The sequence below is a fragment of the Heterodontus francisci genome, chromosome 22, assembly GCF_036365525.1.
Source record: "Heterodontus francisci isolate sHetFra1 chromosome 22, sHetFra1.hap1, whole genome shotgun sequence".
NCBI lineage: Eukaryota > Metazoa > Chordata > Chondrichthyes > Heterodontiformes > Heterodontidae > Heterodontus > Heterodontus francisci.
In genome coordinates, this window is record NC_090392.1 from 83,594,065 (window position 1) to 83,608,424 (window position 14,360).

The 14,360-nt window shown below is 47.1% G+C and overlaps 1 protein-coding gene across 2 annotated transcripts in view; it reads right to left on the reverse strand.

Moving 5' to 3' along the window:
- The window catches only part of grik4 (glutamate receptor, ionotropic, kainate 4), a 183,232-nt gene that overhangs the window by 138,821 nt on the left and 30,051 nt on the right, over positions 1-14,360 (reverse strand). For both annotated transcript variants that reach the window (XM_068054201.1, XM_068054200.1), the window contains exon 5: positions 12,310-12,475. In XM_068054201.1, coding sequence (XP_067910302.1) covers positions 12,310-12,475 — 166 coding nt within the window. The remainder of the gene's footprint in view (positions 1-12,309; positions 12,476-14,360) is intronic.

The following is a 14,360-nucleotide window of genomic DNA, read 5'->3' on the forward strand; positions in this document are numbered from 1 at the left end:
GCAGAAGACACACAAAAGCATACCAGAAATAGTGGGGAACCACAGTCTAATGAGCATGAGGAATTTCAAGTAATGAATATTAGTAAAGAAAAAGTACTGGGGAAATTAATGGGACTGAAAACTGACAAAAATCCCCAGATCTGGCAGCCTACATCCTCGAGTTCTAAAAGAGTTGCCTGCATTCGTTGTGATCTTCTAAAATTCCCTAGATCTGGAACAGTCCCACACTGTTGTTCAACAGAGGGAGAGAGAAAACAATGAACTACAGGCCAGTTAGCCTGACATCAGTTGTCGAGAAAATGTTGTAATTCATTATTAAGGGAATGGTAACAGAGCACTTAGAAAATCACACGATTAGGCAGAGTAAACATGGTTCCATGAAAGGGAAATTGTGTATGACAGATCTATTAGCATTTTTGAGGATATAACTAGCAGGGTAGATAAAAGGGCCTTTGATAAGGTGCCACACGAAAGGTTGGTGCACAAGATAAGGGCTTATGTGGTTAGGGGATAATATATTAACATGGATACAGGATTGAAAACAGTAAAAATAAACGAGTCATTTTCAGGTTGGCAGGCTGTAACGCGAGGGGTGCCACAAAGTTCATTCAGTACTGGGGCCTCAGCTATTTACAATCTAAATTAATGACTTAGATGAAGGGGCAGAGTGTAATGTATCCAAGTTTGATGATGATACAAAGCTAGTTGGTAAAGTAATCTGTGAGGAGGATGCAAAGAGTTGTGCAAAGGGATATAGATAGGTTAAGTGAGTGGGGAATAAGGTGGCAGATGGGAGTATAATGTGGGGATATGTGACATTATTTACTTTGGTAGGAAGAATAGAAAACAATATTTTCTAAACTGTGAAAAACTATTAAATGTTGGTCTTCAGAGGGATTTGTGTGTCCTTGTACATGAAATGGAAACAGTGGTCATGATCTGAAATTGTTGAACTCGATGTTGATTCTGGAAGATTGTAAAGGGCCTAAATGAAAGATGAGGTGCTGTTCCTCAAGTTTTTGTTGAGTGTCATTGGAGCAGTCTAGGAGGCTGAGGTCAGAGTGAGAGTGAGGCAGAGAATTAAAATGGCATGTGACCAGAAGCTCAGGTTCATGCTTGTGGACTGAATGGAAGTGTTCAGCAAAGTGATGACCCAATCTGTGTTTGGGCACCCCAATGTAGAGGAGGCAACATTGTGGCAGCTGATACAGTATACCAAATTGAGACTACAAGTAAATCCTTGTTTCACCTAGATGGAGTGTTTGGGGCGAGAGAGAAGTGGGGAAAATGCTTGCAACATAGTTAGCTGGTTGTCTTTCGAGCAGCTGATGAGGAGGGCAAGTCATAGAGAGATGGAGGCACCCAAGATCACGTCGTTGGCACCAGCTGGACCTCATTGTCACAAGGCGAGCCTCTTTAAACAGCATTCAAATCACACGCTGCTTCCACAGTGCGGACTGCGACACCGACCACTCCCTGGTCTGCGGCAAAGTTAGACTCAAACCAAAGAAGCTGCATCACTCCAAGCAGAAGGGCAACCCGCGCATCAACACTAGCAGAATCTCTCATCCACAGCTGTTACATAAGTTTCTAAATTCACTTGAAAAAGCCCTTCAAAACACTCCTTCAGGGGATGCAGAGACCAAGTGGGCCCACATCAGAGACTCCATCTATGACTCAGCAATGACCACCTATGGCAAACGTATGAAGCGGAATGCAGACTGGTTTCAATCTCATTTTGAAGAGCTGGAACCTGTCATAGCCGCTAAGCGCATTGCACTGCTGAACTACAAGAAAGCCCCCAGCGAGTTAACATCTGTAGCACTTGAAGCAGCCAGAAGCACTGCACAAAGACCAGCCAGGCGCTGCGCAAATGACGACTGGCAACACCTATGCAGTCATATTCAGCTGGCCTCTGACACCAGAAACATCAGAGGAATGTATGATGGCATTAAGAGAGCTTTTGGACCAACCATCAAGAAGATCGCCCCCCTCAAATCTAAATCAGGGGACATAATCACTGACCAACGCAAGCAAATGGACCGCTGGGTGGAGCACTACCTAGAACTGTACTCCAGGGAAAATGCTGTCACTGAGACCACCCTCAATGCAGCCCAGCCTCTGCCAGTCATGGATGAGCTGGACGTACAGCCAACAAAATCGGAACTCAGTGATGCCATTGATTCTCTAGCCAGCGGAAAAGCTCCTGGGAAGGACGGCATTACCCCCGAAATAATCAAGAGTGCCAACCCTGCTATACTTTCAGCACTCTACGAAGTGCTTTGCCTGTGCTGGGACGAGGGAGCAGTACCACAGGACATGCGCGATGCCAATATCATCACCCTCGATAAGAACAAGGGTGACCGCAGTGACTGCAACAACTACCGTGGAATCTCCCTGCTCAGCATAGTGGGGAAAGTCTTCGCTCGCGTCACTTTAAACAGGCTCCAGAAGCTGGCTGAGCGCGTCTACCCTGAGACACAGTGTGGCTTTCGAGCAGAGATCCACCATTGACATACCGTGAACAACAGATGCCCCTCTACGTTGCTTTCATTGATCTCACCAAAGCCTTTGACCTCGTCAGCAGACATGGTCTCTACAGACTACTGGAAAAGATCGGATGTCCACCAAAGCTAAGAAGTATCATCACCTCATTCCATGACAATATGAAAGGCACAATTCAGCATAGCGGTGCCTCATCAGACCCCTTTCCTATCCTGAGTGGCGTGAAACAGGGCTGTGTTCTCGCACCTACACTGTTTGGGATCTTCTTCTCACTGCTGCTCTCACATGCGTTCAAGTCTTCAGAAGAAGGAATTTTCCTCCACACAAGATCAGGTGGCAGGTTGTTCAACCTTGCCCGTCTAAGAGCGAAGACCAAAGTACGGAAAGTCCTCATCAGGGAACTCCTCTTTGCTGATGATGCTGCATTAACATTTCACACTGAAGAGTGTCTGCAGAGACTCATCAACAGGATTGCAGCTGCCTGCAATGAATTTGGCCTAACCATCAGCCTCAAGAAAACAAGCATCATGGGACAGGACGTCAGAAATGCTCCATCCATCAATATTGGCGACCACGCTCTGGAAGTGGTTCAAGAGTTCACCTACCTAGGCTGAACAATCACCAGTAACCTGTCTCTCGATGCAGAAATCAACAAGCACATGGGAAAGGCTTCCACTGCTATGTCCAGACTGGCCAAGAGAGTGTGGGAAAATGGCGCACTGACACGGAACACAAAAGTCTGAGTGTATCAAGCCTGTGTCGTCAGTACCTTGCTCTATGACAGTGAGGCCTGGACAACGTACGTCAGCCAAGAGCGACGTCTCAATTCATTCCATCTTTGCTGCCTCCGGAGAATCCTTGGCATCTGATGGCAGGACCGTATCTCCAACACAGAAGTCCTCGAGGCGGCCAACGTCCCCAGCATATACATCCTACTGAGCCAGCGGCGCTTGAGATGGCTTGGCCATGTGAGCCGCATGGAAGATGGCAGGATCCCCAAGGACACATTGTACAGCGAGCTCATCACTGGTATCAGACCCACCGGCCGTCCAAGTCTCCGCTTTAAAGACGTCTGCAAACGCGACATGAAGTCCTGTGACATTGATCACAAGTCGTGGGAGTCAGTTGCCAGTGATCGCCAGAGCTGGCGGGCAGCCATAAAGGCGGGGCTAAAGTGTGGCGAGTCAAAGAGACTTAGCAGTTGCCAGGAAAAAAAAGACAGAAGCGCAAATGGAGAGCCAACTGTGTAACAGCCTCGCCAACCAATTTTATCTGCACACACCTGTGGAAGAGTCTGTCACTCTAGAATTGGCCTTTATAGCCATTCCAGGCGCTGCTTCACAAACCACTGACCACCTCCAGGCGCTTACCCACTGTCTCTCGAGACAAGAAGGCCAAAGAAGAAGTACATGAAATACAAAGTTTACATGCAGATACTGCAAGCATTTCGGAAGGCAAATGGTATGTTGACCTTTTATGGCAATGGGGTTTGAGTACAAGAGTAAGGAAGTCTTGCTGCAATTGTACAGGGCTTTGATGAGATCACACCTAGAACAATGTGCACAGTATTGTCTCTGTAACTAAGGAAGGATATAATTGCCTTAAAGGAGGTTCAACAAAATTTCACTAAATTGATTCCTGGGATGAGAGGGTTGTCCTCGGAGGAGAGATTAAGTAGGATGGGCTGATACTCTCTGGAGTTTAGAACAATGACAGGTGGTCTGTTTGGAACATATATGATTCTGAGAGGGCTTGACAGGGTAGATGCTGAGAGGCTGTTTCGCCCTGGCTGGGGGATCTAGAACCAGGAGGCATAGGCCAGAATTTTACACCTCCCCAAAAGAGCGGACTGGTGGGGGGGGGGGGGGGGCATTCCCAACCCACTCCTGCCAATTTACACAGGGCGGGTGGTGGTGAGAAATGGTCCAACCGCCCCAGGCCAATCAAGGCCCTTAAGTGGCCAATTAACTGCCACTTAAGGGCCTCCACCCACCGCCATGGGTATTTTACGTTTGGCTGGCGGGTGGCTGAGGCCTCAGAAAGCCCACCTGATGAATCTAAGCAGCCTTCTGGCGGGCTGCATGGGGGGTCCTCCTGATCAGTGTACCCTGTGCCCCATGGAGGGTCGCCCACCGAAGCCCAAACTGCCCCCAACACGCAACACACCACCCGCCCCCCTAATCAACCCGCCTTGCCTCACTGGGGCCTGACTGATTATCCCCGGTGAGCCCTAAAATCTTATCTTTTTTCCCGGGCAGTCCACCATCTTCCTCCTGAAGCTGGATGTAGTCCCAGCAATGGCCACCGCTCCCAGAATAACAGAATCATTACAGTGCAAAAGGAGGCCATTTGAACCATCATGTCTGCACTGGCTCTCCCAAAGAGCAATTCCCTTAATTCCATTCCCCCGCCTTCTCCCCATTATCCTGCATATTCTTCCTTTTCATATAACTGAATGCTTCAATTGAACCTACCTTCACCACGTTCTCGGGCAGCGCATTCCAGACCTTAAACACTTGTTGCGTGAAAAAGCTTTTCCTCATATCATTTTTGCTTCTCTTACCAAATACTTTAAATCTGTGCCCTCTCGTTCTCAATCCTTTCACGAGTGGGAACAGTTTCTCTCTATCTACTCTGTCCAGACCCCTCATGATTTTGAAGACCTCTATCAAATCACCTCTCAGCCTTCTCTTCTCCAAGGAAAACAGTCCCAACTTCTCCAGTCTATCTTCATAACTGAAGTTCCTCGTCCATGGAACCATTCTCGTGAATCTTTTCTGTACTCTCTCCAGTGCCCTCACGTCTTTCCCCAAGTGCGGTTCCCAGAACTGGATGCAATATTCCAGTAGAGGCTGAACTAGTGTCTTATACAAATTCAACATAACTTCCTTGCTCTTGTGCTCTATGCCCCTATTAATAAAGCCCAGGATACTGTATGCTTCATTAGCCGCTCTCTCAACCTGTCCTGCCACCTTCAATGACTTATGCACATATACACCCAGGTTCCTCTGCTCTTGCACCCCCTTTAGAATTGTACCCTTTATTCTATATTGTCTTTTCATGTCCCTCCTACCAAAATGAATCACTTCACATTTCTCTGCATTGAACTTCATCTGCCATCTGTCTGCCCATTCCACCAACCTGTCTGTCCTTTTGAAGTTCTACACTATCTTTCTCACAGTTCACAATGCTTCCAAGTTTCGTATCATCTGCAAATTTTGAAATTGTGCCCTGTACACCAAGGTATAGGTCATTAATATATATCAGGAAAAGCAAAGGTCCCAACACTGATCCCTGCAGAACTCCACTACAAACCTTCTTCCAGCCCGAAAACCATCCATTACCCACTATTCTTTGCTTCCTGTCACTCAGCCAATTTTGTATCCATGTTGTTACCGTCCCTTTTATTCCATGAGTTACAAGTTTGCTCACAAGTCTCCCTGTGGAAGTCCTGCACAAGACCAACTGAGGGCCTGGGGATCATAAAATTCGGTATGGAGCCCCAGGCCCGGTGGAGGCAGGCTTGCCACCAACTTTTCGCCGGTGGACAGGGCCCCCCCCACCCACTGTAAAATTCCAGCCATAGTCTCAGTCCAAAATAGCCATCCCTTATCCTGAGATGAGAAATTTCAGCACTAAGGTGGTTGTGATTTTTTTGAAATTCTTTACCCCAGAGGGCTGTGGATCCTCAGTCAGCATGTTATCAGAGTTGATATCGATAGATTTTTGGACTCCAAGTGAAGCAAGGGTTTGGGATCAGGCGGGAAAGTGGACTTGAGATCGAGGATCAGCCATGATCTTAAAAGTGGTGCAGCAGGCTCCAGGGGCTGTATTTCTCCAGGAGAAATTTCTTCACCCAGAGAGTGGTGAGCCTGTGGAATTCGCTACCACAGAAAGCAGTTGAGGCCAAAACATTGTATGTTTTCAAAAAGGAGTTAAATATAGCTCTCAGGTCTAAAGAGATCAAAGGTATGGGGCGAAAGCAGGAACAGGTTACTGAGTTGGATGATCTGCCATGATCATAATGAATGGCGGAGCAGACTCGAAGGGCCGAATGGCCTACTCCTGCTCCTATTTTCTATGTTTCTATGTATGATCTACTCCTTCTCCTTTATCTTATGTTCTTCACGTGCAAATGAGCAGACACATAAGGCTAAAAACTCGTTGGAACCAATGTTCCCTTCTAGGTTGTGTGACCGTGTAGCAGCCTGAAAGTACCCGCGTAAGTTGGCCACTTCAAATTACTGCATATGCACTGCTGTGCAAAATAAATTAAAGGGGCTGTGCACACTATAAAGAATTAGAGGAAAAGCTGGTTGGCAACCTGTGTCTGGAAGTGGGGGTCATGATTTGTGATTACCCTGTGCCCATTCCCATTGAGGCAGGCAGCAAACAAATTTTGTGCTGCCTCCTAAGTTGCATGATTTCAGCATGCAGCCCAGCGAGACCTGTGCTGCTGGCTGGCTGCAGACTCAACAGGGCATCTAACAGTGTGAAAAGCAGGCACATGTTCCAGCTCTAAAATGCAACCTCTCTTTTAAAGAAAACTTGCATTGAATGAAAGGAGGCTGCTGCTGACTGTCACTCTGCAATTGGAGAGAAGCAAAGTGAAGCACCAGGACAGAGAGAGGGCTTCGTGGTTCACAGACGCGGTGCTGGAGGCCTTAGTCGTGGAGGTGAACAGCAGGAGAGATGTCATGGTTCCACGGAGGACCAGGAGACCCTCAAGGCAGAACTTCAGAAAGGAACAGGAGCAGGTGGCCAGGGAGGTCAACTCCCAGAGTCTGGCCCTGAGTACCTGGCTGCAACCCCAGAAGAATTTTAATGACCTCATGTAGATGGTCAAGGCCAGTGAAGGCACATGAAAACCGACCTCTCACGCTGTTCAATGCATCACATGTCCATCGCTCACCCATCAGCAGTCCCTAGCACTCAGGTCTAACATTCGGATGCTCCACCTCACCCTCACACACCTTCCAATGCTGCCAGTCTCACATCCACCAATCATCTCCATATACCTCCAACTATTCAGCTGTGGTAGGTACATCACCCAAAAACAGTTGCAACACAATCACTGACATTCTGCTCTCTGTCTCTCTTGCAGGACAAAGTTACCTGCAATAGAACAGAGCAAAGTTGAAATGGCAGGGGCAGGTATGCTTTCATTCCCTGAGCCTGATGGATGAGTTTGTGCTGTGCATCATGGGGCTGGCTGTGCCAAAGCCTGTAGCATCTGACATCGCCGAGAACATTGAGGATGATGACATGGTACTGCCTTCTACCCCTTCTCAACGACCACCTCACCCTCATTCTGCTACATGGCATAATGTGCAAGCTGCAGATGGAGTGACCATGCTTTACACCCAACCCTCCCCTTCTGATTTTGTTTTCAGTTACCCAAGAATTGCTGCCTGGCCAGCCACAGCAGCCCACGAGAGCTGCACCAGAACTTTGAGGAAGAATCACTGTCACTCGATCTGCACTCGCATTCACCAGGTCCAATACTGATCTTGTACGTGCCTTACAGACTAGCATCGTGTTGGGACCTGCACATGGTGAGTCACCGGGCATGAGTAGGCTATAGCCAGGACAGTGGAAAAGGATAATAAAAACAAGAAATGCTGGAACCACTCAGCAGGTCTGGCAGCATCTGTGGAAAGAGAAGCACAGTTAACGTTTCGGGTCAGTGGCCCTTCTTCGGAACCTTCTTTGGAAAAGGATAGCTTGTGTGCCAGTTCACTGGAGGGAGAGGTCACAAACAAGTACAGCTACAGGGGACTCAGATGAGGACTTCATTGGGGTGGCCTACAGGAGAACGCTGATGACGATACACACAGAAATGCTTGGTGCATTGGCAGGTCTGCCAGACAGCATCCTGACACTGTTAAAGTGCATGGAGGAATCTGGTTCCAACGTGGCACAGGATTTTGGAGCTCATCCTTTCCAGCGTGGAAGTGGTCGGTCAACTCCATGACAGCACTTGCGAACCCATCTGTAATGCAGCGTCTAGTGGTCAATGTCTCAGCTTAAACTGCAACACAGGCAGAAACCACTTAATGTCTCGGCGTTGCAATAGAAGCTCAGGCGGAGGTCACAAGATCCATGCTTGCTGTCATGCAGACTCAGCCTGTCGCCATCATAGCAGCAAATCTCAATACTCAAAGGGCTTGCAGGCTCTTGCCGCAATCCAGCAATCTGTGCCCAAACAGATTACTAGGATTGCTGAGGCACTGCCCTAGAAAAGCGACAGTGGCTCCATGGTGCATGAACCTGCTGTACTCTCTCATTTGTACTTCCACCACTGCCACTTCGCCAGTTATTGCCATTGCCCCTTGGCCAGCCAGTCTAGATGCTGCCACCCATGCCAAGGTGGTCTGAAACGAGGCCCTCAAGGCCCAGAGCTGCTCAAGGGCCGATCTGCAAGGTCATCTGTGGTTTCCCCCACCTCCCCCGTGAAAGTCAGCAGCGTTCCACCAGCCATACTGCAGCCAGAGGGGTAGCACTGGGTAGTAGCACTACCATAGGCAAAGGCACCCCCAAGACAGCAACTACGGGAACACACAAGGGCAAAGAGATACGTTTTGTTGTGTAAATGGATGTGTTGTTGTATACAGATGCTAATGGAAAGGTGGCTGTGGGTGGCCATGGGAAATGGTGGATCCACAGTGGTAGGAACACGCATGCGTGCGAGCACACACACACACACAAACAGTAAAGACCCACAGCAATGTGGTTGACTCCTAATTTCCCTCTGAAATGGCCTAACAAGCCACACAGTTGTATCAAACAGCTGCAGATCTGTTGGTTCTGGGATCACTCAGCTCTGTCTATAACATGCTGCTTCTGCTGTCTAGTATGCATGTAGTCCAGTGTTGTAGCTTCACTGGGTCGACACCTCGTTTTTAGGTGTGGCTGGTGCTGCTCCTGGCATGTCCTCCTGCACTCCTCATTAAACCAGGGTTGGTCTCCTGGCTTGATGGTAATGGTAGAGTGAGGTTACTGATTGTGGTTGAATACAATCCTGCTGCTGCTGGTGGCCTACAGTGCCTCATGAATTCCCAATTTTGAGCTGCTAGATCTGTTCTGAGCCTATCCCATTTAGCAAGGTCATAGTGCCACACAACACATTGATATCCTCAGTATGAAGACAGGACTTTGTCTGCCCAGGACTGTGTGGTGGCCACTCCTATCAATACTATCATGGACATATGCATCTGTAACAGGTAGATTAGTGAGGACGAGGTCAAGTAGGTTTTTCCCTCTTGGTTCTCTCACCACCTGCTGCAGACCCCATACGGCAGATATGTCCTTCGGGACTTGGCCAGCTGGGTTAGTAGTGGTGCTATATTGAAGTCCCCTACCCAGAGTATGTTGTGCTCTTGCTACCCTCAGTGCTTCTTCCAAGGGGTGTTCAACATGGAGGAGTACTGATTCATCAATTGAGGGAGGTAGGTAGGTGGTAATTAGCAGGAGGTTTCCTTGCCTGTGTTTGACCTGATGCTGTGAGCTGCAAGGGATTCGGAGTCAATTTTGAGGACTCCCAGGGCCACTCCCTCCAAATTGTATACAACTGTCCTCAATGATGGGGGTGTCCAGCACATCAGTGCAAAAGACAAGGATGAAGCATTTGCAACTACCTTCAGCCAGAAGTGCTTAGCGGATGATCCATCTTGGCCTCCTCCTGAGGTCCCAGCATCAGGATGCCAGTCTTCAGACTTCAATTCACTTGACAAGATATCAAGAAATGGCTGAAGGCACTGGACACAGCAAAGGCCATGGGCCCTGACAACTTCCCAGTTGTAGTACTGAAGACTTGTGCTCCAGAACTAGCCACGCCCCTAGCTAAGTTGTTCCATTCCAGTACAGCTATAACACTGACATCGACTCGACAATGTGAAAAATTGCTTCGATATGTCCTGTACACACAAAGGACAAATGCAAACTTACCAATTACTGCCTCATCAGTCTACTCTCAATCATCATCAAAGTGATGGAAGGGGTCGTCGACAGTGCTATCAAGAAGCACTTAAATCAGGAATAACCTGTCCACTGATGCTCAGTTTGGGTTCTGCCAGGGCCACTCAGCTCCTGACCCCATTACAGTCTATATCCAAACATGGACAAAAGAGATCAATTCCAGTGCTGAAGTCAGAGTGATTGCCCTCGACATCAAGGCAGCAGTGGACCAAGCGTGACATCAAGGAGCCCTAGCAAAATTGAAGTCACTGGGTATTGGGGGAAAGCTCTCCACTGGTTGGAGTCATACCTAAAACAAAGGAATATGGTTGTGGTTGTTGGAGGTCAATCATCTGCAGGAGTTCCTCAGGGTAGTGTCCTAGGGCCAACCATCTTCAGCTGCTTCTTCAATGACCTTCCCGCCAACAAAAAGTCAAAAGTGGGGATGTTCGCTGATGATTGCACAGTGTTCAGTACCATTTGCAACTCCTCAGACACTGAAGTAATCAGTGCCCGCAAGCAGCAAGACCTGGACGATATCCAGGCTTGAGCTGATAAGTGGCAAGTAACATGCATACCACACAAGTGCCAGGCAATGAACGTCTCCAACAAGAGAGAATCTAACCATCTCCCCTTCACATTCAATGGCATTACCATCACTGAATTCCCCCACATTCAACAACCTGGGGGTTATCATTGACCAGAAACTGAACTGGACCAACCATATGAATTCTGTGGCTATAAGAGCAGGTCAGAGGTTGGGAATTCTGCAGTGAGTAACTCAACTCCTGACTCCCCAAAGTCTGTCCACCATCTACAAGGCATAAATCAGGAGTATGATGGAATACTTGCCTGGATGCGTGCAGCTCCAATGACAGTCAAAAAACTTGGCAACACCCAAGACAAAGCAGCCCACTTGATTGGCATCCCATCCACTACTGGCACATTGTGGCAACAGTGTGTAGCATCTATAAGATGCACTGCAGTAACTCAAAGGATCCTTCTATGGCACCTTCCAAACTCGCAACCTCTACCACCTGGAAGGACAAAAGCAGCAGATAGATGGGAACACCACCACCTGCAAGTTCCCCTCCAAGTCACACATCATCCTGACTTGGAAATATATCGCTGTTGCTTCACTGTTGCTGGGTCAAAATCCTGGAGCTCTCTCCCTATCAGCACTGTGGGCCTACCTACACCAGATGGATTGCAGCGTTCAAGGAGATGCCTCAACATCTTCTCAAGGGCAATTAGGGATGGGCAACAATTGCTAGCCTTGCCTGTGACGCTCACACTGCATGAACAAATTAAAAAATGCTGCCTGCTCCCGTCTGGAAAGATCCAGACACAAAAGTTCAATAATTTCCAACTAATTCGAAACAAATTTCATTTTTTGTAAAAGATGCAGACAATCAATTATGAGGACAGAAATGTGAGTAAATATCAATATTCTTTCTGCTATCTTACATTGGGATAGATTTGGGATATGTTGGAGGGTGGGATGGTTAATTTACTTATTCACTGACCGGTCAGGCATACATGATTAGCTGCTCAAGAGGGAGAATGCAGTGAGAGGGTCAACCGTTCATTGCTCCCAGGTAATTCTCCCAAACCTCTAAATCAGTCCCCTCGCACTTATCTCTTCATAGCTATTATTAGCAGACTGACTTTCTTCTCTACTAGCTGTTGCACTGATATTCATCAGCCAAACACAGCAAGACACTAATGGATTTCCTTGAGCTATCTACTTTTACACTATGTCAATGACTGTTTCACCCGGATGTTAGAGTATTTGAGACAACTAAACTTCCTATTTTCAGATGCAATGATTGCCCTTGCTGTGCTTACATTCAGCTTTGGCACAGATCAAACACGCCATGGTCCTGTTGAAGAAGTTCAAGATGCTGGCAATAGCCAAGCTGATATCCATGTTACTTGGGTGCAGATTTAATGCAGTGAACCTCAAATACTGCAATTTAGGAATTTCTTCAGCAGCTACTTTCACATGAGGGACCTACATTGAAGAGGAGGAGAGAAGCTAGTCAGTGACATGCTCAGTAAACAAACAGATTATATTTAACAATTTATTGCTCACCGATAGAACTCTAGTATTCAGTTCCCCCTCATATATTGAATACACACGTATCACTTAAATCTGTCAGTGGGAAGCCTGTTCAGGTGAGTAAAATATTCCCTTTATCCAAATGCTTTTAATGCATACTGGTTAACAGAGCCAATGTCATTGTGAAATAAAAATCCCATCATATTTTAAACATACGGACATACGAATTAGGAGGAGTAGGCCACTCGGCCCTTCGAGCCTGCTCCGCCATTCAATAAGGTCATGGCTGAATGGATTACTCCACATTTCCACCTACCCCCGATAACCTTCCACCCCCTTGGCTTATCAAGAATCTATCTACCTCGGCCTTAAAAATATTCAAAGTCTCTGCTTTCACCATCTTTTGAGGAAGAGAATTCCAAAGACTCATGACCCTCAGAGAAAAAATTTCTCCTCATCTCTGTCTTAAATGGGCGATCCCTTATTTTTAAACAGCGACCCCTGGTTCTAGATTCTCCCACAAGAGGAAACATTCTTTCCACATCCACCCTGTCAAGACCCCTCAGGATCTTATATGTTTCAATCAAATTTTACATTAAAATTATGCATTCTGGTTAATGTTAAGAACTTTTATATACATTTAATAGGTTTTTAAATAAAGGAAAAATAAGGTGGTTGATTTTAACCATAACTGCCTGGCAATGGATGACAGATACAAATGAAGACAGTTACTCACCCATTAAGACCCTGATCCTTTTGCATAATTTCTGATTTTAACACACAAGAACACAAGAATTAGGAGCAGAAGTCGGCCATTCGGCTCCTCAAGCCTGCTCTGCCATTTGATAAGATCAAGGCTGATCTAATTGTGGCCTCAACTCCACTTTCCTGTCTGCCCCCACAATATTTGAATCGATGGGCCGAATGGCCTCCTTCTGTGCTGTTAAGACTGTATGATTTTCTCAACCCCTCCATTGTCTCTGACTTGTCAGGCTGCTTGCCTGACATCCAGTACTGGATGAGCAGAAATTTCCTCCAATCAAATATTGGGAAGACCAAGGCCATGGTCTTTGGTCCCCATCACAAGCTCTGTTCCCTAGTCACAGACTGCATTCCTCTCCATTACCACTGTTTGAGGCTGCACCAGACCATTTGCAATCTTGGTGTACTATTTGACCCCAAGGTGAGCTCCTGAACCCAAATCCTCTCCATCACTAAGCCAGTCTTATTCTACATCTGAAATATCACCTATCTACAACCCTGACTCAACTCATCTGCTACTGAAACCCTGAACCATGCCTTTGTTGCCTCTCGACGCGATTATTCCAATGTTCTCCTGACCTTCCACCCTTTGGAAACTTGAGCTCATCCAAACTGTGCTGTCCATAACCAACTTGCAGCACGTTTCATTCACCTATCACCCCTTTGCTCGCTGATCTACATCAGCTCCCAGGCTACCAATACCTGATTTTAAACTACTCTCCCTTGTGTTCAAATCCCACCCTGGCCTCACTCCTCATCTCTATAAGATCCACCAGCCAGCCCTACAACCATCCAAGATCTCGGTGCATGGTTAATTCTGGCCTCTTGAGCTTCCTCAATTTTCATTGTTGCACCATTGTCAGCTCTGCCTTCAGTTGGTGAGGCTGTAAGCTCCAGAATTCACTACCTAAACCTCTCCATCTCTTCCCCCCTTTTAAGTCATTCTTTAAAACCTACCTAAGCTTTTGATGATCTGTCCTAATCTCTTTCTGCGGCTCCTGACAAATTTTGTCAAAGAATGCTCTTGGGAACCATCTTGGAATATTTTTGCTATGTTAAAGGCACTATATAAAGG